Source organism: Diadema antillarum, unplaced genomic scaffold, assembly GCF_040938485.1.
Source record: "Diadema antillarum isolate AM-2024a unplaced genomic scaffold, OU_Dant_1.0 seq00001706_RagTag, whole genome shotgun sequence".
In the NCBI taxonomy this organism is placed as follows: Eukaryota; Metazoa; Echinodermata; class Echinoidea; order Diadematoida; family Diadematidae; genus Diadema; species Diadema antillarum.
The window spans coordinates 117293-143862 of NW_027272396.1; the positions used below are offsets into that span (position 1 = coordinate 117293).

At 38.1% G+C, this 26570-nt stretch overlaps 1 protein-coding gene across 1 annotated transcript in view; it reads left to right on the forward strand.

The window, feature by feature from the left end:
- Positions 1 to 4370: 4370 nt before the first annotated feature.
- The window catches only part of LOC139711819 (protein spinster homolog 1-like), a gene marked incomplete at its 3' end in the record, with an annotated part of 42062 nt that continues 19862 nt past the window's right edge, over positions 4371 to 26570 (forward strand). The window contains exons 1-5 of the mRNA XM_071623669.1: positions 4371 to 4947; positions 8702 to 8910; positions 10317 to 10468; positions 14794 to 14860; positions 23968 to 24107. Of these exons, the coding sequence (XP_071479770.1) occupies positions 4488 to 4947; positions 8702 to 8910; positions 10317 to 10468; positions 14794 to 14860; positions 23968 to 24107 (1028 nt within the window). The remainder of the gene's footprint in view (positions 4948 to 8701; positions 8911 to 10316; positions 10469 to 14793; positions 14861 to 23967; positions 24108 to 26570) is intronic.

Genomic DNA, 26570 nt, shown 5'->3' on the forward strand with positions numbered 1-26570 from the left:
TCTCAACCCTGTGGATAGCAAGTGATCAGACAGCAAATCAGTGGTGAGAATTAGAAATTCACATGTGAGTCTTATGCATCCTACAACTACAAAGAATGCAGCTGGCACCATGAATAGCATAGCAATAGCAAGATAACAACATCGCAAACAAATGTATCCACAACAAAATTCCATTATGTACTAATGAAAAAGAAATGGGCACATACACTGTAGCTTGTCATAAATTGCAACTGGTGAGTTCCCCCCCCCAAAAAAAAAAAAAAATAAATAAATAAAAAAAAATAAAAAAATAAAAAGAAATATGAGCTGTCATAGCCTGGGCAACAACTATTGAACAGCTCAAAAGCAAAAATTTTGTGACATGGACAAGCTCAGCAGTGTGTTTCATGTGTACTTCAGATTAAAAAAAAAGGTCTTAATTGTCTTTAAAATGTAAAGTCTGTTGGCTCATATGTGTACTAAAAGGTTTTAAAAGATAAAAAAAAACCAGTTGTCAGCTTATTTGAGTAATTCTACATGTATTTCAACATACTTCTCCCCAAAATAGCAGTGAAGCAACAGTCAATCAAATATGTATCTGGATGGTTTTAGAATCTAAATCTTGTAAAGTATAGATCAAGAATGGAGAATACATATTTATAAACAAGACAATTTCTCATAAAAATTCATCTGAGACAAGAGAGCATGAACATACATGTAGTCTTCTAGATTTTTGCACAGTTCTTCTTTCCCTTTGATACAATGACATTAAAGGGATGGTACAGTACTGGTCAACGTGAGGATTCAGCTTTTAACCTTGTTTTGCGAGATACTTAGAAACCACCTTATGACATGTTAAACAGCATACAATTCTAAGAGGAACTCATTCAAACTTTATTTGATGAGAATTGGTTTTGAAATGGCCAAGATATCAAAAAAAAAAACAAACCCCAAAGTAAATCAAAGCATTTCTAATAAAAGCTGGGTCCCACCTTTTACTAGGCTGAATTTGGTACTCATCAATTCTCATCAAATATCTTTGAATTCCTTTTAGAATTATGTGCTATTTCATATTTTATAACAGGTTTCTTATTATATGTATCTCAAAAAATCTTCATAAAACACATTGGATATCTGAAGCCCCATCTTAACCAAAACTGTACCATCCCTTTAACAGGACTTTCATATTTACAGAAAAATATATTAAATAATCTAAATTCAAAGTAGGCTCTTAAATTCCTTGGAAAGAGGCTACCTCACAAAAGTGATTTTGATGCAAATTTTGATGCACATTTCCAATGATTCCATAATGAATATGGGCAAACATATTTTAAATACTGAAATCTCATTGAAACATGGTGGAACATACATTGTACATCAAAGGACAATTTCTGGCACAATTATCAAATCCATTTTCACTACTCGACATAATGTTTGTAAAGACTTAGGCCTACGTGTATAAGGTAAATGCAGTATGGCAATTCCGCAGTTAGGTGGACATGACATGGATAAAAGAAATGTGCCTCTTTATCTTATTCTTTAATTTAGATATCAACTAATGCCATGGATGTTCACCAATCACTAAGGTCTTTCAAATTCAGTAGATTTTATTTTTTGTATTTATTGATTTTGCGAGATCTAAAACCATCATTTAAAATGTACATGTGGGACTGGGGATGCTGAAATTCACTTAAATGCCAATTACAGTGGGTTGCTTTGAAATTTTTTCCTCAAATTTTTGCTAAAAGGTAAAAGATGAATACATTTAAATACTCCAGAAGTCATGTGACATTTTGTCAATTACAAAAGGGTGAAATGACCTGCGGAATTACTCCGGACAAATGTAACGTTACTAACCGTAACGTTACTAACCATGCATTTGAGGGTCTAGCTAATAAATTATCGGTCGAACTGCTAAAAATATTTACGTGAACATTTGCCATGATGCAATAATTGAAATTAATGCAACACTTTGTTTGAAGTAACTTGAAATTTTGCACACTTTTTGTTACAAGACATTGATATTTTTGTCATGTCCTTTTTTCGTAACATTACTAACCAGCCCTTTTAGTTGCCATAGCAATTCTAATACTTATTGGATTGTTCTCATTCTTTTCTATATCATAGACCTGGGAAGGATGAACATGTTTTAACATGATTTTGATTTGAAATGAATAAATGGTGATTTAGTAATAAAAATAAATATCTAAATTTCTTTAAATGTAACGTTACTAACCGCGGAATTGCCCAGTTAAACAGTCTAGCCAAAAACCATCTACAAATTCTACAATATGTGTTTTAGGAAGAGACAACTGAGTTCATAGTGGTCATGACATAATATGTTATTACCATTTACAATAACTGAACAGCTAGATCAAGATGTTTTTGCTAGATTTACCATGGCATTTCATATGTCGACGATGTCCCTGGCTTGTTGCTGCGGTCTTCTTTTTTGGTTGTATCACCTGAACCATCACCCACTGCTGATGAGGTTGATTCCATCACCTCCATATTTATTTTATTCTTTTTAAAAAATATATTGGGACTGCTACAAGTTTCTAGTGTTGGATAGACCAAGAAGTTTGCTCTGGCAAAATGCAAGACCCCCTCGGCAGCAATAGTGCATAGGTTGCAGTTCCACTTCTGACTTTAGAACCTGCTGGAAGAAGATCCCTGGAGCAATGTCTTCATTCCACATCTGGCATAAGCACAACTGGTGTGTGATACTGTATACGGGACTGCATCATCACTTGCCGACGGTGAAGCTGATGAAACTATTGATATCCACCTTGGGATGTGACAGGATCAAACACAAAGACATAGACTCTATTCATTATTAACGACATGAAGAAACCTGTTGCCTGAATCTAGCACGCACTGCATCACCAAAGTTCGACCTCCCACGCCAAAATTCAACTGCACGCAAGGGTATTACATGATAATTGTTAGGTTTTACATGTAGCTGGATGTCAAATTTTGGGACAGCATTATGGTCAAATTATGGGCGGCTTGCTTTATTATCATGATTAGCTATCTGATGTGACAGGGGAGATAATCTAACTTAAGGCCAGAAAGAGGGAAGGGTGAACATCAATGCTGACGATCGACGAAACAGTAGAACCCTATCAGTATCAATAATACCTAACACGTGTAATACATGACTATACACGCACACTCACTACACTAGAACCACTCCCCATCCATATAGACAAGGGGTTCTATCTAACGTTTAATAGTCATTAGAAGTGGTGGATCCGTTCGATCCGTGATTAAATTTATTTTAATTTAGACATGTTAGACTAGATACGAAATAAATTTACTTAAGTAATTTATCACAGCCCAGTTCTAGTTGGCAGTGCAGTCTTTCTAGGCAATTCCATTGGCATTAAAACCACTTTAGTAAATACTCCAACTTAGGTACGTTAAACATCATTTCTTGAAGAAAAAAGCTGACCCAAAATATGTTTCATAAACTAATTTACAATAATCAGCTGATAATGCAATGACAATGTCATATTCAAAGCACAGACAGACCAGTGATGCAGATGTAGCTGTAGAACCATTCTCTACATGCAACCATTAATACCACGTACGGTAAATTACTGCAAATATACCGGTAAATAGAAATTAATACATTTACGCACATATACCTATGCCAGTATCATAGTATGACATAAACATCGGTCATGATCGGACCTGGTAAATTTACCTGATATTTAACACGCTATGTCCTATGATAGTAATGTTGAGATAGATGGGAAGCACGACGACCACGAGTAGCGGAAGTCAAGGCGAAGTCTCCTCCACTCCGGTTGATTTCTACCTCTGCTAATCACAAAAACAAAAATGTCACTGACATTCCGTCATAGAAATTAACAGATTGACTTTGCAATCACCTCGTGGGACCTGTGTGATAAACGTTAGATTTCCAGTTGGTGCTACCGCGTACCGCATGCAATGCCTAGCTCGTTTCACCATGCAAAGTACTAGTAATACATACATTCATGAAGTTTCGCGCGTGAGGGAAACATATGAAACACAACCTCGTTCGAGGGGTCGTCTGTAGGATCTGTAATTGCTGCAGAAAGATATGATTGAAAATAATTTCATATATTTATATTATCCATAGTATATTGCTGATTATTATCCTTGAATTTAATGACTTTATTTAAACTGTAGCATGATACGTTGCGTAGCAGTGAAGTGTATCACATCCTCGTCCGCTGCACTGCGGCCTATGCACGTATGCAACGCTCAGTGCATGCAGAGGTGTGCCTGTAACTCACGAGCTTTTGCGTTCGCACAGTGCATGCATGATAGCTGTGTGCACGGTACTGTGCTGTGTGTGGATCAAGCCAATACAGTGCGCATTAAAGTCTTCGATACGGCTGTCGAAGAAATGTTATTCAATGAGTGGGACCAAAACAAAAGCAAAACGCTACTGTGTTCCTCGTGACTCGTGACTTCCTAGCTTTCCGGTTGGACTTTGATCATAGCTTTGAGACTCGATGATCACCCCATCTAACGCTTCAGACGAAGGTTCTGACATTATTCAGCCGTCGGCACGCCGTGGAGACTCTGTCGAAATGGCGACGACTGCCAGTTGGGTTGATCCCGTTGATGTGCGTGATAAGAAACCTCTTCTAGAAGACGAGGACGGCAATGATGACGCTGATGAAGAGGCAGCTGTTCGGGAATACGCGGACCGGTCGACGTCGGGACAACTTGTTAATGAAGCCCATGTAGGACACGTTCAAGTGAACGGCACAACTGGGAGCAGTGTGCGACCTGAACACGAAGGAGGCTCAAGTCGTGATGGAAACCCTGATGACAAACCCTATGACACTAGGAACTCAGCAGATGAGCAAGAATCCTCCGACGACAGACCAAAATGCTCGGCCTATGTCACTGTGATCGTTCTGTTTTGTGTGAATTTGCTCAATTACTCAGATAGATACACAATAGCAGGTGTGATTCTTTCTGGTTTAACCTTCTCCAGACCTGATATAAATGTAGATTCTAACCGGTGGCATCATATTTTTAGGCTAGGCTTAACCCCGGGACGCTCCGTATACACAGTTACACACTGTGGGAGCGTCCTGAGTCAATAGAGTGCTATATCGGTAAGCTTGAAAAACATACACAGTCTGTCACAGATTTTCGCACCTCCGTAAGTTTCGAATATCACGAGGAAAAAACGTACTTTTATAGTATACATAAGATTCTTATCTAATTAATACCCTTCGTTCACCTTGTTCTTGTTCACACTGGTCCAATGATCTTGAAAAAACGTTTTTTTCACGGCCATATACGGGTCCGTAGTCCTAGCTCCCCATCCCATTCACCATTTTCGAAATCAGTATGCAGTACACTGCGCACGTAAATATTCATGTGCTGGCGGAGTCGCAATGCGTTTAGCCTTCTGACAAGGCCTGCGCGCGCGCACCCACCCAGAAAGCAACGCAATATACAGCTAGAGGGTTTGCCAACAGTATGATAAAGCCTTGCCACAAAGCTACACGACTTGACGGCCAGCGCATGCGCACAAATCTCAAATCCATTGACCGTATAAGATGACCGTTGACCATCCATTGACCGTTCTCCCGAGTTCCTCTCGACCGAGTCGCATTTAACTCATCAAACCGAGCAGAAAGGGACTATTGCCAGAACCAAAAGTTGAACGCAGTCAGTCTTCAACATTACATCTTCACCTGTAAGTCTTCATATTGCAGAATTTTTGCGATTTCATATTGATTTTTAGGCGCTACACTTCGCCTGTCATGATCATGTCTGCTACAATGCGCAGCCCCAACACTGCGTGTTGGGGCTGGTCGCAGTTAGGCTAGGCTATGCTTTTCAGTTTTACACACTGTCAAATGTGGGATGGGCGGTCGAACCTTGCTTGGTGTGGGTTTTTTAAATTTACCAATCTTGAGAATTGAGTTGTTGATGCATTGGCATATGTGACCGTGCGTCACAAAACGAACAAAAAGGCGCATGCAGTGATATTGTGTGAGGACTGAAAATAGGTGAAATGGGTAAACCTCTAGGTATTAAACCAATATCGAGTTTTTCATATTTTTGGAGAGAGCAAATCTTCTACATAATATGTTAAAGTTTGGGATCATAAAACGAACAGGATTTTGTGTTTTCAGCAGTTTTTCTTGAATACTTTTTGGTGGAATAGTGTGATGAAAGTGGAATAGTGTGATTACTGTAAAAGTGGAATTTTCGTGCGACTTAGTTTTTCGTGCTTGGCCGGTTCAGAAGAGTTTCGCGTGTTTTCAATTCCGCGGAATCAAGACATCACACTCAGGAACATGGCGAGCAAAAATATTCGCGTGCTTTTATTTTCGTACTAGTTTCTGGTGGCGCGAAATGCGCGAAAATTTCAACACCGCAAAAATTTCCACTTTTACAGTACTGGTACCGTTAAGGTATTTCTCATAGAGCTCTCTTTTCATTTTTTAAGAACCCTGTCCATATTCTTCACCGTCAACTCCAATAACTTTGGAAAGAATAATGCTACTGCATTGAAAGTTGGCATTAATCGTCTACAGAATGTGTTAATAAAGCATGTTTAATTGCAGCTTAATCTGATAATCCCTTCATTGTTGTTGCTCCAGTGGTCAACATCCTGTTTTTTGTTCCATTCATCCCACAGCTAGCATGGCTTGGTAAAGATTAACCGCTTGAATAAACCCTGTACTTCAGAACCTGTTTTCTCAGTTTACACTTTCCAGAGTGTGTCCTTTCTTTGCAATATTTAGATAAGTTAGGGGAATCCATTCTAATTGAGTTATACTCCATTTTAAAGCTTAGAGTGTGCTCTTTTAGAATCTGATCTCAACTAAAAATCCATGTCTGGCGACTTTTTGTTGGTTTTGTGATGCACGGTCACATATGCAAACACATTGTCATTAGGCAGTGTTCATTAAGAGATGGAGCTCCAAACTGGCTGTACTTGTGGGCTAATTATGCAAACAGTTGTCAGTTTTCTGTTGATGTACAAAGGAATTCCACGGGTGCATCTGCACCTTTGACAATCAATGTTCGATGCCGTCATCTTGATGAGCAGTCTGAGGATTCATATGTTTTGCTTATTCATTAATTAAATGAAATAAAAGCTCACTGAATGATAAATGCTTTAGCATTCATATATGACATATCTTTTATAAGTTGGGATGGTGAAAAGTAATTCATTTGTTTATTTACACTCATTTAGTTACACTTATTTATTTATTTATTTATTTATTTGTTTGTTTTATTTCAGTATGATAGCTCTGTCAATGGCTGCAAACACTGTCATTCTCAGAGGCCCTACACATATAATAATTAACAAACCATCACAGAGACTTACATCTGTTGGGCAGATCCACTTTGGCACATGCTTCAAATATTTTAGAGTGGTGAAATCGAACATGGGTTCAAAGGAAATAAGACGATTGTGACTCCATTCTCTTGAATATTGTTGGTATAATTGTGGTGGCTGTCCCAAAAGGAACTCTTTCCATTGTACAAATGTACATGGCCAATGAATGGTTTGATAAATGTTTGTAAGCCAGCAATCTGAGGACCAAGTCTTGCTTAAAATCCTTGTAAGTACCAGACAATGAAATGCCATGCCTAGGGTACACATATATTGTCGTATAAAACTACATTGTAGTAAAGACACAAGGGCTCAACTGCTGGCTGACTGCTGCCAGAGCATAAATGGACTTGAACTCAGGACCATCCCTCATAGTCAAATAACTAAGAGTCTGTGATTTTCTGTACTGAGCTTAACCACAAAGAGTCCTACGTGTAGATGTACATTTGTAAGTAGTGTTCATGTGCTTGCCACCTGCTCTAGTAATGAGCCCTAAACTTGTAAAACTTCATAATTTGCACATTGGCTTGTTCCCTCGCTTGGCCTGCACAAGTGATTGTATGAAAGGATTTACAGTAAACCTTGCTGAAATCAAATTCAAAGGGACCGCAGAAAGACCTAGGTGACATCTGTGAACTACATAGTTTGACATCCACAATTGAATTATAAACATGTTTAGATGTTATATACTCATCTGGGGTTAATTATTTTCTTTTTTTTACTTTACCAGTAACCAATTTTTGGTTCTTGCCAAAATTTTGCCAAATCTTCTGGTGGTATTGTAATGTTCCCGTCCTTTTCTGCTCAATTACAAATTACAAAGTACATTACAAAGTACGTGTACCGGTACATGTCTGTACTATACAACTGTACTTTCTTGCCCATCAGTTATAGTGTAATACTCAGTCAGTCATTACATAGAATGTATGCTTTCATAGTAACAGAATGTAGGATGAGTGAAACTTTGAATGAAATTTGAAAGAGTGTCATGGGCATTTAACCATGATATAATCTGTGCTACTGTACACTAATGTATGTATGACACTTACCAGTACATGATAATTATATCGTTTTAATTACACCATACATACCTATACATATGCCATTATTTCTTTTAGGTTTCATGGTATGCAACATCCTCACAAATTTGCCTTTTAAAGAATCTGTATAGATTTGCATGGAACTCAAGTAAATGTCAGTGTGCAACATTTGTATGAATAATGAAGACTTGTTCACAGGCTTGAGGCTTGCCATGTTAATTAATTTATGAAATTATGGCTTTATTGTAGAGACTTTGATGCTACGACCAGGGTTTTCATGCTTTGTTTTGCTCTTTTTCTCTTGCCCAATCAGCCAATCTGCCTGCCATCCAACAATATTTCAACATCGAAGACAACAACAGTGCAGCTGGTCTTCTGCAGACCATCTTCATAGTTGGGTACATGCTCACATCGCCAATATTTGGCTACCTGGGTGATCGGTACTCGAGGAAGTTGGTGGTATCCTTTGGTATTCTCTTCTGGTCAGCCACAACCCTGGCAGGGTCGTTCATTCCCTCACATGTGAGTTTTAGGCTCCACTTCTTTTTGCAAGCAATGTTAAATTGTAGTTTTTTTTCTTTTTATTGTTTAAAGGGATCGTATAGTTTTGGTTGAGACCTAATATCTGGTTTCTAACATTTTTGGGTGAGATAATGAGAAACCTCTCATGAAATATGAAAGAGAATGTAATTCCATGAGGAATTAAACGTTTCTTTGATGAAAATTGGTTTTGAAACGACTGAGATATCCAAAACAAAGCGATTGTAATAAGTGTGAGACCCACACTTTATTACCATCACTTTGTTTTACTTTGTTTTTGGATTTCTCAGTCATTCCAAACCCAATTTTAATCAAATAAACTTTGAAGTCCTCTTAAAGTGGTGTGCTCTGTATTATTTCATAAGTGTTTTCTTGGTATCTCGCAAAAAGTTAAAAGCCCAATTCTCATTTCCACCAATACTGTACCATCCCTTTAACCCTTTTTGTATTCATGCCCTTTGATAGCTGTAACTTACCAAGCCATCAGTTTATATATGATTTCCCTAAATACTCAACTCTAAAGTGTAATTTAACATCCCACTTTAGAAGTGGCAGTACCACAAGTCCACAGTGGAAATTATTGTGATGTATCAGGGGAAAAAGATTACCGGTATATAATCCCCATTTCATTGGTAAGTACAGCTGTACCTGTAGTTTCAAGATACACAATGCAATACTGATCAACAACAAAAATAAGTGACAATGTTTTTTGATCAGTGAGTAAAGCACATTCAGGTATGATTTACTGACTAAGTTACCCAGATTACCAGATATGCTTGGTATTGTAATTTTGCTTTCAAAGAAATATGATATGAAGAAGACCAATATTACCAGTGTTTTTAATGCTCTAAAAAAAAGAAAAATCTTATCTTTGATGTACTCATTCACACGGTGTCAAAAGAAGTATAAATCTTTGCTTTCAATGATTTTTAAAATCTATGATTGACCTTTAAAAAGTAGCATTATCTACTCTCACAAACAAATCAAGCAGAACATAGACACATCAGCCCGATGTTTCGAAATAGCGCGCTATTTTCTGACTTGGGAAAATTGGAAAATATCTCGAGCTTGGATTTTTATCGGGCTGATGTGAAAACGCCTAATGATGGAAAGGGAGAAGCCAGTATATTAATGATACAGACTTTAATTCAGTCTAAGGCATAACTTGCATTTCTAACATTTCTTCAATTTTGATAACAATAATCTTGTATTACAAACATGTAAATTAGAGGATTCATTAAAAGTATGTTGTTGGATTGGGACAAAAAGCAAAAAGCAGAACAAATGTCCCCTTCTATTTTGTAGTAGAGTAATGTGCATTTGTACAGACTGAATATCGGACCCTGTGAACAGTAAAATCTCCTTCCTCTGCCCCCCTTCCCACCCAGCTCTTCTGGCTGTTCCTTCTACTCCGTGGCCTGGTCGGGGTTGGTGAAGCGAGCTATGTCACCATTGCTGCTACGCTGATCGGTGATCTCTTTACAGGCAACAGGAGGACTCGCATGCTGATGGTCTTCTACTTTGCCATCCCAGTCGGGAGGTGAATAACGTGATTCCTTTACTGTATATGCCATATGTTTAGCGAGCCTAATTTTTTGCGCATCGGGACTTCCTGACGATTTCGCGAGTGGTTAGATTTGTGATCTTGGAGTGCAGTACTGAATGGAGAAATACATATATTGATGTGCACGCCATATTCATATCGGGATCAGAATCAACATTTTTGTGTCTCTTTCAATTTGTGAATAGACCAGCACCTGACTTGTGAAATTCATGAAAAAAAAAAAACCTCATGAAATATTTGGCCTATACAGTACTCTACTGAACAGCAGCAGTGAAAAAAAAAAAACACTACCGGTATATTTCAGTGGTTGCTGCCACCATTTTGAAATGGGGGTCTTCTGGGAGAGCAAGAGGGTATTTGCAAAGGGGATATGTTGATGTCAAAATTTTCTCTTTCCCATATGCTTCTCTTATACTAGCACTTCAGCCCTGCTTGTCTAGGCTGGGATGAATGTAACAAGTGCGAATTTAAACCAGAATGTTGCCTACACTGAAGATGTGCCGTGTTTATAATTAGGGTGATGAGGTGGCTCAGTTGGTGGTGTGTCTCTCTCGCAGTCGAATGAATGCAGGGCTGCCAACACAGGAAACTAGTTGAGAGTGAGACTCCCATAGGCCAATGCTATAACTTAGGAGTCAAAATGAGTGAGATCAATAGAAATGCATGCAAATGAAATAAAGTTTCAGAGTGAGAAAGGACCAAAATGTGTGAGTCTCACTCTCAATGCGTGAGAGTTGGCAGCCCTGTGAATGCAGGTTAAAGTCCCAAGGGTTTGAGTCCCACTGAGTCGACTGTATGTAAAAGGCAAAAGCACTTTGTCTCTTGGATAGGAGCCACAGTCCCTCATATGAGAGAGTCACAACTCATGCATGTAAAAGATCCCACTTCTCTTCCTTGCAAAGTCCAGCATACTAATATAAACCCAGTGTATTGATCAGCCTCATACAATTGTATACCTACACCAGAAAAAAAACAACCCCCAAAACAGATGAATGATGCCGACCCCTCGTGGTTCGCCCCAGGTGACTGGCATTAGTCAGCAAATGGTATCAACCAGGCACTAATGCCATACAAAGAAGAACGAGAATATATTTATAACTACCAGCAAATACATTGTATGCTGGCAGCAAATGGCAGCGCTTGTGAACTGTACATGTGATTTATGCCAACTGCAGGGCTTAAATGTTATTCCAGGACCAACAATGCCACAGCTTTTGGTGCCCCTTTGATGTCTCAGTCCCTTTCCTAAAGTTCTTTGTGGCTTTGGATATCTTTGATACCGTTTTAACACCTGCTTTTTTGTATTCAAGTATCTACAGTGTTTGTCTAACCCTATTTTAACTGGGCTATTTGAGACCAAAATTTCGTGTGAACATAGAGCCGGATGTCAACTACATGTACAAGATTACATGGTCATACAATAGAAAAATGTTGATTTCATATTTTTTGGTAAATCAGTTAAATGCAAATTTACGCATGAAATCATATTTTCACCTATAAGAATGATGGATTGCTAAATTTTTGTGTCATAGTTCCTCGAGACACATCAAACAATTTTCTTGTAAAAAGATAGTGCAATCAAAATCAGTTTCTTTTGTTTTTTATTGTTTTGTTAATTTCTTATGTATTGTATTGTTTTTCTGACCTTTTGTTTTCTATTGTTTTTTGGCCAAAATTTGTTGCAGGCACTATTTCAAGCTTATCTACATCAGAATTGATTGATTTTAATGTTCAAAAGTTGAAATAATCTAATTTATATTGATTAAACAAAAAAAAAAACACAATTTGCATTGGATTTGCACACGAAATCATGAATTTGAGCTGTTTTCGGGTTGACATAATGCATATATGCAAAACATTGCTTAACTTCAGAACGGTGTACCCGGACGTCGCAAATTTGGTCTTAAAATATGCGGGAGACTTCAATGAAAACGACGCGGCAAAATCTTTGCGCGTTGCGGAATCGTGGCGCTAAATGTCGGGGGGGGGGGGGTTTCAATTTGACCCTCCCAGTTAGAATAGGGTTAAGAGCATGGGCCTAGCCTCAAGTTGTTGTTGTTTTTTTATTTAAACCCTGTACTGTAAGCTAGTATACCTGTATTCATATCCTTAACTTAGAATTAATCTTGATCCATCAATTAATCTTGATCCATCAATCATTCTTGAATGATGTCAATTGTCCATACCTTGCAAGCTATTAAAGAAATTTTATATCTAACAATCAGAAGTTGAGGATTTGGAGTAAGCTGATTCTTTATTTTAAAAAATAGAGAGTTTGTTCTCTATTTCCTGGTACCATATCAATGGTTTTGTTGCTTTTTCTGCAACTCTCAAATTCTTAACCCATCACTGGTGTCAGAATATTTGTTGTTCATACAAAAGTTTCAAAAATACCCAACCCAAGCTACATATTGTCAAAAATATATATTTACTTACACGTGTACCAACACTGCCTCTTGCATTTTAAGAGGTTCCATTATTGTTTTTTGTTTGTGTACTCTTGAGAGGGGGTATAAAATTTGTTTTTGTTTGTTCTTTGAGATCATTTCAATAATCATGCACCCCTTTCGTAGTAGTGAGAAAGTAAGTTGGCTACAAAGCTCATGATTCAGGTCATTGCCTATCCGGAATGTACAGTACAAGACCTACACATACTTTGTATTGCAGGAGTTACTGCATTCCATAGGCATACATGTGTGCATGCAGTACACTTGTCGAACAGCATGCACTAGCTATGATCTTTCCATCTGGCATGAAACACAACCTGGTAATTACTTTGGACTGCAAAATCAGATCTACAAAGTTGTCATATTGCATCACATGATCCTGTGGAATCACATGACCTGATGATGTGAATGACTTTGATTGTTGTACATTGTAGTTTGAGACAGAATACGACTGTGTGCTGGTACAGGAGAAACTGACATTAAAGCTGTCTGATTGTGATGAATTACAGATTAAAAAAAAAATCTAATACATGAATGGTTGTATGAGACACTAAGTATCGTATTGAATGAGAAAGTGTATGTACAGTGCCCTTATTCAATTGTTTATAATAATAATAATTGCATTTATAAGGCACTTTATACTGGTGTTTGTAAGCCCACAAAAAGACACAAAAAAACCCCCAAACAACCCAAAATGATATTAGGATATTTTGATATTAGGATAATTGTTGAATGTAATCATTGCATTTCAGTTTGTTGTATTTATGTGCGATAGGTAGATTTCCAATATTTTTAGTCTGGTTTGTATTTCTTGTATTTTTTTTTTTTTTTGTCCTTCCAATTCTTAATGTGTGATGGAGAAGAGTCATAGAAACAAGAATTACTTGGACATGTAAATCACATAATAGTGTGATGCAAGTATAATTGCTTCTTGATGGAAGCCCCAATAGCTGTGTTTCTGTATCATACTATGCCATGGCTTGGTTTGTTCAAAATCCAAATTGTGTTTTGTGGTTTGAGTGGGAGAGTCCTAAGCACTCAAAATTTTCTCTGTTGAAAGCAGAAGTAGAGTCACGAGACAATGTAATAGATCCGACATGATCAAACTAATGGCACTGTTTCACTTACAATGTACATGGTGCATCAAGAAGAATCACATCATTAAATTCTATTACTCAGTAGACCAGGAAAGTGAAAAGAAGAGCACTACTCCAACTAGACTCGACTGCATGTATCAATAACATGCCAGTACAGTACTTTCCATGTAATCCGGTATCATATTTTAAATTGACTTATAACACAAAGTGAAAGACAGTTCCTGATGCATGTTACATTTACCGGATAATTTGGAAGGCATTCCAAACTAGATGGGTAGGAATTCGCAAGATGATAACCTGATCTCTTTCTGTGATGGTTTCCAGCAGAAAGCCTTTAAAATTTGTGTGAATATGAATTATGAAGAAACTGAGGTGTTGAAAGTCAATAGAGAGCTTAAAGTTGACATTTTAGCATGTTAAATGTGATGTGATGATGCAGTGCAATCTTAAAACTGTATCAGGTTTCAATTCTGGCTTCTGTTCATAAAGTATTAGACAGTAAGGTTCTAGAAGTTCTCAAGGAAAAGATTTTAATTTAATTACATGTGTGTTTAATTCCTACAGATATGTTTTCAAGTATAATTTCACAGTTGCACATGTTCATTATGTTAAATTCATATATATAACTGTTCTTATGTTTAATTCCTATATGTTTTAATGTTTAATTCCTTTGTTCTTATGGTGTACACAGTGTATGTCAAGTTCCTACAAATGTTGTCTCAAGCATGACACTATTCTTGTTTGGTTTTTTTTGCAGTGGATTTGGTTACATATCTGGCAAGTTGATAGCAGAATTAGCCCACAATTGGAAATGGGCGCTAAGGGTAAGTCTTCCACCCCCTAGCGATAATCATTTGTGTAGCACAGTGATGAAGAGGGACGGGGTCCATTGAAGTGAAATGCACCTGTGTATTGAAACTGACTTTGATGTAGATGGAGCAGTATCAAACAAAGTGAATGGTAAAAGAAGTTTCCTGAAAATTGGATTTAGAATAAGAATGCTGTGGACTTTGAAAGTCTCACTTTTTTTCTCTTCCTTTTTTTTTTTTAGTAAACAGTGATATAGATCACAATATATGCAAATTAGATGAGACAGAGGCATCATTGCCACACAACTATTTTTAGATAAAAACATAATCCTTATATGTGTGTAAGATAAAAATCATGTTTGTGTCTGATGGCATCAACTACTTCTCCTCCCCCCCCCCCTTGACATTGGTCTTCATCACTGAGCTGTTACCACTCTGAACAATGATTTGATGCAAAAGATATTTGTTTTCTGAAATTTTGATTTCCCTTCCCAGTCATGAAATGTTGTACAGATTTGTGTCCCCGCTGATTGAAGACAGTTGAGGTGATGACATCATCGCCTTGATTAGACTGTGGCCTGTATCACTTTTAACTCTCTTTTAACCCTAACTAGGCCGGGCTATCTAGGTAGTTGATAGAGCCGGGGGGGGGGGGGGGGGGGGGGGGGGCCTCCTAGGCCCCCCTCCAGATCTTGGCCGTCGACCGCGCGATCGCGACGAAAATTGGCACACACATTGCCTATGATGCAATCTAAAATACCGTGAAGTTAATTTTTCAAAAAATTATCATTTATGCTACATTATGCTAATTTATGCATAATGATGCATGAAATCAGACTATTTGGTATAAATCACAAAATAAAGCTCAAAACAGGCACATTTCTTGTGTAAATATTCTTTTTACTGTCCTTAGCAAATGTAATAAATAAAATTTGTGATATCAGAAAAAATTCTTAAGTATTTTATTGTTTTTTTGAATTTCTTATGTATTTCTTTGTTTTTCGGCTTTATGTTTTTCATTGTTTTTTCGATGAAATTTGTTCGCGACATCGCTCCGAACAAGAAAATATGTTATCCATTGATTTTAATCAATAAAACACCAAAATAATCATGCTTTTATGAAATTTGCCTGCAAGCACAGTTTGCATTGAAATTGTACACGAATTCACGTTTTTGAGCAATTTTGGGTCTGACATGCATGTACATATTTATGCGTAACTTCGGAACCGCGCACCCGGGCGTCGCAAATTTGGTGTCAAAAGATGAGGGAGACTCGAAAGAAAAAAGTCATGAAACGTCGCGGCGATAGCTTTTTGCGATTGCGATACATCGCGCGGAGCGTCGAGGGGGGGGGGCCTCGGAGGGCCCCCCCCCCCCGGCCTAGTTAGGGTTAATACATGTATATTTGATTCCATGTACTACAATGTAGTTGTGACTTGCATCATTCTATTCATATTGTTCTGCTTATATATGTCTTTGAGTGGACTTGAACGTGGAGAAGCGTTTTGCTTTCATGACGGTGGAAGCATTGTGCTATTATGGTATTGGGCAGGCTCGAGTGTGAACATAATATGCTCTCTTTTCATCTCCTTGGTGTAACAGTTGCTGGGGGGGGGGGGGAGAAGATTGCTCAAGCTTTAGCTTTAAAGGTAATAATGAATGTGCAAATGTCAGGAACATTAATGCAGCATAATCTGGGAAGTAAATCTATCACTGGCAACAGCTGCCTCCAGGAGGGGAAACATTTTAAAAGAGGAAGTGTTAATCTATCGTTCTGGTTCATGGTAGGTGCAAGAAGGCAGTGTAGATACAATATTTATACGTAGATGTCTTGCATACTAAATGTGTAGAGTAAGCGTTCTGAGGCCAGATGGGTAGAAATCAATGTACTTCCTGACTTTAATACAGACTGGAGATACTAGTATACTTTCTCAAGTTCTAAAACTTTATCCCCTGTAACGGTGCCAAAAAGTAGAGACTAAATGTGCAGAATAAGTTACGGCATACTCCATAGTAACTGTGGATGAATGACGTCACAACAAAACTCCCAAGTCTTGCAAGAGAGCTGCCAAGTCCCCCAGACATTGCATGAGACTTGCCGAAAATGTCAATATTTCGTCATGTCTGGATAAGGGATACCGTATATAAAATCTCCCTGATTTTCAGAGATGCTGACTGTTACTTTTTGCAGAATGCTGTATCTTGTACCCCTTTTTTTTTTTGGCCCAAACTAAGTACTGCATATTTAAAGGAAAAATATTGTTTTTCCCAAATTGTATTACTACACACAAACTGTTTTTTCCACCAAAGATGTGCCATCTCAACACTCATCAGAATACGGCAATGCTATTTACAAGGTTGGCATCTTGAGATTTTGCAGTTATTTTTGCCCATCTAAGGTTATGTGTAAGGCACAAGTATCTCCATGATGACTGCCCTGGTGGATATCCTTGATTTTGATAGATTTATAAATAATGGTAGCCCTTCTGGAAGAGCCAAAGGTCTCGTTCTACACTGTATGTCAGCCTTGTCCCTGTATGCCTTAATCTGTCCCTTCAGTTATGACTGAATAGAGGTTTCACTTTGTCACTCTGCCTGTGTGACATGTGGAGGTTAAAATGCACGTAGCATTTCACTTTTCACCTTAAGAAAGGTAATACTCTTTGAATTGCCACAGGGTGAAAGTGAAACCGAGAGAAAAGAGTAATTTTCTGTCAGTGGGGTATCTTGAAGTCAGCATATCACACTGCATAAATACAATGGTCTCACCTTGAAACTCCTTGAGAAAGGCTAAGGTTGTGATCAACGTCAAATCTAAGAGATAAGTGAGAGGGGAGGAAGACGTGCTTCTGTATCTTGCCGATTGTTTGTCGCATTGCGCCTCTGAAAATAGCATCAGAGAGTGATTGATAGCATAGCTGTGATAATACTTGTCATGCCCTAGGTTGTGATGATAATGATTATCAATGATATTTTTTTATGATACTTATACTGAAATTGAAAGTCATAGAAAAGTGGCAGAACAATGCAAAGCAGCAGTACTGCTGTGATGACAAAGATCGTAATAACATTGACACCATCAATAACATTCAATAGTAAGTGATAAATAAGCTGATGATGCTGATGGTTTTAATGATACAGTTGAACCTCTCTTATCCGGCCTCCCTTTATCCGGATCTCTCTATTATACAGACGCAATCTCGCCGTGATTTTTGTTTTAAATAATTATGGGAGGAAAGGGGGATTCCCAACTCCTTGAGAACTCCTACACAAACACACATGAATTACGTATACTTGATACATTTCTTAATAGTTATTTAGGTAAATAATCCCAAGAATTTATAAAAGGAAATGATTTCATTTTTGCAAACACGAACCTCTATTTTGGGGTCTGTTACTGAGTGTAACAATGAAAAGGTTGCAGTATACACATTACTACATGTGGTACTACAATGGGCTACTGTACATGTGTATGTATATTACCGTAAAGTTCCGTGTATAAGACGCACCCGTGTATAAGACGCACCCCTAATTTCGGACCTAAAATTTAAAAAAAACAACAACAACAACACGAAAATGTCCACGCAAATATTGCGTGTGTCATACATATTATTTCAGCTCAAAATTTCCCTAGAATGCAGCATGTATTTGCTCTATTTTTCGTTTCCTTGTATATTTTCTTTTAACGGTATTCATCGGACATCAACAAAATATGGAAGACGCAAAATGCGAGACTTGTCTCGGTACTCACTTGCTATTGTTTCGCCTTTCAATCGTGGTAGGGGCAAGCATGGTGTCACCGGACACCATGGTATTACCGGACACGCACATTTTTGCGTACTAATGACATTCTGTACGCGCGAGACTTCGTAGATTAGCCTCACAGAACTTTGTGTGGACCGAAATCGCAAAAAACGCCACATAAAAATGTAAAAACACAAAACAATTCACATTTTACCTCAAATTTATAGTTGAGTGACCCGCACCTCGTTTATAGTTAATATTTATGCATGTTTGAATCACATTTCGCGACTGAAATTCTATGAAATCCCACTCACATACAGGAAAAATGCTGAAGATTCTATTAGAACCAAAAGTTCACTGATCAATATCGGAAAAATTGTAGCTATCGTCCTCAAACGCGAACGATGCGGAATAGTTGTGCGCTAAGGGGCACGCAACTCATCACCCGCGCGTGCAGCTCCCATAGACAAAGCACGTATACTCTAACCAGTGGTCGATTTCTCACAAGGTTTTATTGCATGAACTGTTCGAAATGGTCAAGACAGACATTTTACTGTAAAATACGAAATTTGAGCTTCATTTGCAGATTTTTTTGTGTGTCATCCGCTCGGTGAGAATGTGTACGGTGATTTGTGGGATGAATTGTGATTCTGGTGCAAGGATTAGGTGCGAAAGACCTCGATTATTCGATTACGAAAATAGCGTCCGGTACTACAATGCGATTTTGCACCGCGCAAAATACCACTATTTTTAGAGGGGTATGTTTGAAGCATATTTTCTAAAAACTGGAATGAAGAAATGACGTAAGTTGGCTGAATTCGTAATTTCCATGAGTCTGTGAATAAGTGGTGTTGTTTTTAGCCGAAATTTCATTCTATGAGTACGGAATTCAAAGCCACAAAGAAAAGCGTCCGGTAATAGGATGTTCCACCCTACATGTGTCATGCATATCGTACTCATGAGTGTACAGTACGATCTTTGCTGCCATACATAGCAGAGGGTGTCTCGCATATTGACCGATTCGGGTTCGTTGAGGGCAGCAGACATTTTACGGCACAGGGCGCAGCCATAGTGGGTGTATCGGTATGTATCAGCCGACCCCCCCTGCTCTCCCCCACCCCCGGGCAACATGTTTATCACGCACTTGTAACAAAGGTTCGCGCACTAGCAAGCATTCGCGCACTCAGTACGAGATGCCCATTGGCTAAAGCAGTTTTTCATTCTGCGCGCGTGCTAATGTAGGGAGAGGGGTGGGGGAGTGCGGAGGGGGGGTCGGCTGATACACCCACTATGGCTGCGCCCATGCCAAAAATACACATAGCGTGTCACAGAATCGGTCAATTGACGCATGTCAGACTGGAAGGTTCATTACGAAAAATAAGAAAAACATCAACAAGTGTAGCAGAGGGATCATATGGCAAGACGTACGGTGCGTACGGTAATTACACTCATGCACTGTTACCAGTAACATGTGTGTCTCTTGTACCATGCTTGTATGCACAGTGCTAGCCTTTTGCAAAAGGCAGCTCACTATAATTTCAGCACACGCACACAGAGAGCAATGGACTTGCACACACAGCGCGCCCCATCAAGCGCGCTTCGATCCGATCGCTTCGATCTGATCGCTGTGTGCACGCGAGTCCATTGCAAAAGCCTCTCTGCAGCTAGCTGCTGCCTTTGCCAAAAGCTTGCTAGCTAGCTAGCTAACTACAGTGTAGCTATGCTATCCTAGCTGGCCTCGCACTCGTGAAATGAAGAGCAAACAACCGACATGGACGTGCATGCATGCTTCACACATCGTTCATATTTACGGTGACATAGTGTCGATCCTACTCCGTATTTTACAGCTTTTGTCTATGGCCATATTGATACTAGTACATTGATAAGTTTTACGGTATCGGTAATTTAGTAATGATACCTGTACATCGCGTATTCCAGCTACTAGGTTGGCTGTTGGTAGCTTGGTAGACTGACATCGGTAGCATACACCAGTGCTGTTACAGCTGTTGTCTATGGCCAGATTGATACATCGTTACTGCACAAGGCCGATGTATAAGTTTATCTCGTATTTGCAGCTTTTGTGTGTGTCCAGATTGAAAGATCGCTCTTTTATCCGTAAGTTTTAGTGATTGCTTACCTTCCAGACGTCGATGGGCATACATGGCCCCAAGTTGGCCTTATAAAATTGGGTGTACATGACGGATTTTTTTCCGTGATTCGACTGTACTCGTGTATACGACGCACCCCCGATTTTCAACGTTTTCCGACGAAAAAATAGTGCGTCTTATACACGGAACTTTACGGTATGTACATGTATAAAGCATTGAGTCTCCCGTATCCGGCCAAATCCCTTATCCGGATGAGCCCCGGTCCCGACTTGTCCGGATACGAGAGGTTCAACTGTATATAAATGCAACAACTACTACTGCTAATGATTACAAAAAAGTATGATAATACCAACAATGAGGAAAACAATTTTGCAAAAGGAACGATATGTATAAGGAAGAAAGATAAGTATGACGATAATCAAATCGTTAGCAATATATTTTGTAATAGAAGAATTTTAGCTGCCCCCTTCTCCCATATTTGTTTGGGTTTTTTATACCCTGCCAAACGAAGTTTGAAGGGGGTATATAGGAATCAGTGGACAGTCGGGCGGTCGGTCGGTCGGGCGGTCGGTCCGTTGCAAATCTTGCGTCGCGAACTACTTCCTCAGTTTTCAACCGATTCCCATAAAACTTGGCACAGATGTGTGCCTTGGGTTGTAGATGTGAAAGACGTATTTTTTGACAGTACCCAAAAGTACGTTGCCATGGTAACGGCATATTATGGGCAAAAATGGGTACAAATCTTGCGTCACGAACTCCTCCCACAGTTTTTGATCAATTTTTATGAAATTAGGTACAGATGTTCATCTGAATATGTTAATGTGCAAGACACATATTTCCGCAGTGGCAAAAAGTGCGTTGCCATGGTAACGGCATGTTATTGGTAAAATATAGGGCAAAATGCTTCATGGCAAAACTGCTTCATCAGTGTTCTTCCAATTCTCATGGAATTCATATTGAATGTTTGTCTTAGGATATAGGTCAGCATGACACATTTCTTGACAGTGACAAAAAGTATGTTGCCATGGTAACAGCTCACATATTATGAGCCAAAATGATGGAAAATTTTGTGTTGCAAACTACTTCCTCAGTTTTTGCCCAATTTCCATGAAACTTGGTACAGATGTGTGCCTTTGGTTGTAGATGTGCAAGACGCATTTTTCGACAGTACCCGAAAGTATGTTGCCATGGTAACGGCATATTAATGGCAGAAGATCAAGGAAAGATCTTGCGGATTTAACTACTTCCTCAGTTTTTTGACCAAAGCTTATGAAATGTTGTTTTGACCAAAGCTTATGAAATGTTGTTTGGCGGGGGTATAACCAGTCGCTGTAGCGACATTTCTAGTTTTTACTGAAATTTACCAACCTTGAGAGTGATCATATTATGATCCATGATAAAGAAAGACAATGTGGTACCAGGCATATTTGTACTCTGTAAATACTTGTTTGTTTCCCATGAAATGAGCTTAACTGCTTAACTAGTATAAGTCTAATTTATCCACTGCTTGGTTGAAGTTAAAGTGGAAAATCGCAGTATTGTGATTTAAAGTCACTTTAGCAAATATGTGTAGGGCATAATCAAACAAATGAAATGTATCAAAATCAGATGTAAGATTGAGGAACTTAATTAAAGTGAACTTTACTAACTTAAATTGTACATCTGTAATTTGATGAAATGATATCAGTCATATCAAATGCAAATTAAACGAGGTTATGAAGTCATGTTTTCTCACAGCTCCCATTGTTTGTAGGAAGGAATTAAGTGAATCATATTTGCAATTGATATTCACATTTATATCCCTGTGTCTTTACCATTACAATGTATGTATCGTTCATCTCTTATAGGTACCTAGGGATGGTGAAAAGAAATTACCATCATAAAGACAAAGACATTTAAGTACATGTGTACATTTAATCTTCCTTAGAGAGTAGCTGGTCAATATGAAGTGGCACATGAATCAGTTATCTTTGTATCTGTTAGGCAGATCCAATTTGGCATTTACAATGTACTTTAAATACTTGGCAGCATCAAACTTGGGTTTAGAGGGATACACTTGTATTTGATAGACGTGTTATGGCTCCATGCAGCTCTCAAACCTTGATAAAATATACATGTTGTCATTGCCCACATGTTTCGCAAAGAGTTGTATGCATGACAGTGGAAGACTTGTGATACAACATCACTGTCATCTTATTAACTTAATAGTTCAGATAGACTGTGACCAATATCACGAGTTAATGAGAATATATGTGAAACTTCACCATTCTGTAGTTTCATCGTCTAATGTTCGACTGCAAGTGAAACTGGGACCATTCTGTTCTGTAACCTGTGACATTATTTTTCTTTCCCAGTTGACTAGAATGTAGAGTAGAGATCCGCCTTGGCTCATGTCTCTTCCGTTTGAGTTAACCAAAAATTTCGAAGGATGAATGTATCAAGGCTTGTTCTAGAAGAGATACAGTATCTCGATGCTGATATACCAAGTGGTTTCAAGTTGAGATGAACATGTAAAGAAAAACCACAGCTACATGTACTCATCTCCAAGAAGTAAATCTGTATCTTTGTATTGTAATTTAATACTTTGCAACAGTTGATATGAAATCACTTAAAGGACAAGTTCACCTTCATAGACATGTGGGTTGAGTGAATGCAGCAATATTACAGTATTGTATCATTGTACAAAATGTAGTAGAACACATCAGTGAGAGTTTGAGGAAAATCGGACAATCCGTTCAAAAGTTATGAATTTTTGAAGTTTCTGCTCAGTCATGGCTGGATGAGAAGACTACTATAGCTTGTGATGTCATATGAATACAACTATATAAAGAAAGTATAAAGAAAATTCAAGATATTCTCTCTTTTCTCAAATAATAGAAGAACACTCGACTTCTCTCTTTCAGAAGTCAGGAGGAATAATTACATCTAACATAAGTCAGCAAGTCGAGGAAATGTGCACTTTATTCAAAAAGTCAAGTTTTGTGAAATTCTCTTTTTATTTTCCTTATATCATTGTACGCATGTGACATCATACACTGTATTAGTCTTCTCCCCCAGCAGTGATTGCACAGATATTTTAAAAATTCATAACTTTTGAACGGATTGTCGGATTTTCCCCAAACTTTTACTGATGTGTTCTACTACCATTGTTGCCTTCACTTAATCCACATGTATATGAAGGTGAACTTGTCCTTTAACTACCTCCATGAGAGACAAGCATTAAATTGTTTCTGTATTCTTTGTATCTCATTTTCCATACGTGTCATACAGTTCACCCCACCCCTAGGCTTTGTGTGTGTGTTCCTGATCCTGGTCCTCATCAAGGAACCCAAGAGAGGCCAAGCAGAGACTGGACACCACACCATGACAAATACCAGCTATATTGCAGACATCAAGGCACTCTGTAAAAAGTGAGTCCAGTCTTTGGTATGTTTCTGATGTTCAAAAAACAGAATGTTGATCTTATGATTAGTCATGAGGTGGCAGTGATGTGTTTTATAATTTTCAATGTGGAATGTTCTTGCTCACTGTAGTCCAGTATTTACTGTGCCTGTCAAACTGTTTGACAACTACACCACTCAAGGGAAACACAAAGTAAAGTGTAGTTGGGCAATTCCATGGTAACGGAAGGACATTCAGACAGAATTTTCAGAGTTTAAAAAAGTACTGTAAGAAAAGTTTGATGGATACAGCATTTCAAACTTTAGAGATACCTGCTAAAGAGTAATGAAATATGCATATTAATGAGGTTGGTAACGGAAGGACATCAAAATGGACATGGGTTTTCAGGCAAATTAGTTTTTATCAAAACTCTGTGAAGTATATGGAACTATTTTGATTTATTGGTATACAGTTTAATTGCCATAGTTGTAGCTATAATGGAATATATTTGACTTTCAAATATGTTTACTTATTTTTTAATTAGACCACATAATGTCCATGTGTGTTTGGTAATGGAAGGACGGTAACGGAAGGACATGCAGATTGTCTGTGTAAAGTGTATGGGGAAGATTGGTTATGGTTGGTTTTTATTAAACCTCTCTAAGGTTAATAATTTTTCATATGTGGCAGGTATACAGTTTGATCCAAATAGTTTTAGCTTTACTTTATGTATTCAACTTTGAAACATGTCAACTGGTTTTTTATAGCACATTGTTTTCATTAATGTGTGGTAACGGAAGGACAAAGAGCTTTGTGTGCATACAGTGAAGGATGTTATTTCCAACTTTAACGTTAATCCTTGTAGTCCAATGTGATATTTTTTCTTTCTGTTGCTTAATCCCCCAAATAGCCAAATCTTATGGACCCATTTCACAGGGGGGGGGGGGGGTCTTCCTCTTAGGGGCTTATCCCCAGCCCCCCCCCCCCCCCCCCCCCCCCCGATCTCCTACACTGTTTGCATAAATAAGACATGATTAAAATCTGCACACATCACCCTGGAGAGTAATCTACACGAGACCATAATTAGATTGTTTAAAATACTGCTAATTCCTAATTATATGAATTGATTATGCAAATTTATTCAATAAATTACATTTTAGCCCATAGAATACTATTGTGAAGCAATTTACGGACATTTTTTGGTGTGGATCTTCATTTTGAGGTATTAAACAAATGTAGTGATAAAAAATTGCAAAATCAATCTCAATTCTTCTTTTTTTTTGTTTCTTGAATTTCTTTTGTATTTCTTTGTTTTTTCCTATTGTTGTTTGTTTGTTTTTTTCCAAAGAAAATTGTCACAGACCACTTTTTAACCATAGTTAGGCAAAAGTCAAGTAATCAAAGTGATCGAAATAAAAAAATTATCGGATGTTTATGAGTTTTATGAAAGAGCACTATTTCCCATAGGGTTTGTACACAAAATTACAAAATTGAGCCACAATTTTGGGTCGACCTGCATTCAGGAAAGAGGTGTGGCTGCTTCATTTGTTATTTGAATTTAGTAAAGGGTACTTAGAGTAGGTTCTGACACATTTGTGTTCTCATCTTAGGGACATTAAATAGCTAAAAACAGATTCTAAGTCCTTCCATTACCACAAGTTTGTCCTTCCGTTACCAGCTTCAGTAACCAAAGGACATTTTTAATTTGTTTTTAATTATTCAAAGAGGCGGGGTTTCATGGATGGATGGATGCCAAGTTATAGGCCTACCTAAACTTGCTTTGCACTGAAAATTTTATTGTTTCTATATTACTATTTTTGATAAAATATTAAAAAGACCTCTTTTTGTGGTAACGGAAAGACAAAATACAAGGTCACCTTTAGGAAGTCACTGAAGCGTAACAAATGATGGAAACCGTAAAAATATTAAATGAACTGTTTCTTTCATATTTACTAAGTTCTAAATATAACAATTCATAACATCTATTTCTCAAATATTGAATACAGGCCATGTTACATTTGTATTATAATTTATGCATTTTTGAAAATTAATAAGTTTAGTTAAACAATTGAAAAATTGACCCCGAATATGTTATAAAACTAAACATTTTTACCCAAATCCATAAAATTCAAACGTTAGGCTTTCATTTGATACCAAAATTGCGTGGGAAATACAAATTTGAAATTTTAGATGTCCACTCTGGCGTGGAATTGCCCAGTTGTTAAGGGCCGTTCACACTGGAGCGGTTTTGCGGCAGCGGCAGCGGCAGCGGCAGCGGCGTGCCGCAAAAATCCCTCGCGTGTTGTTCATGTACAACCGTTCACACTGGAGCGGTAGCGGTGACTTTTCAGAGCGGCAACCGCAAGCGGTTTTCTCGAATCGCTCCGCTGAGCGATTTTTCTAGTCTGCCGCTGCGGCGAGGTTGCTGTTGACCAATCATAATAGAGTATAGTTCGTGACGTTATTATGTGGGTGGGGTCATAAACTTTAGC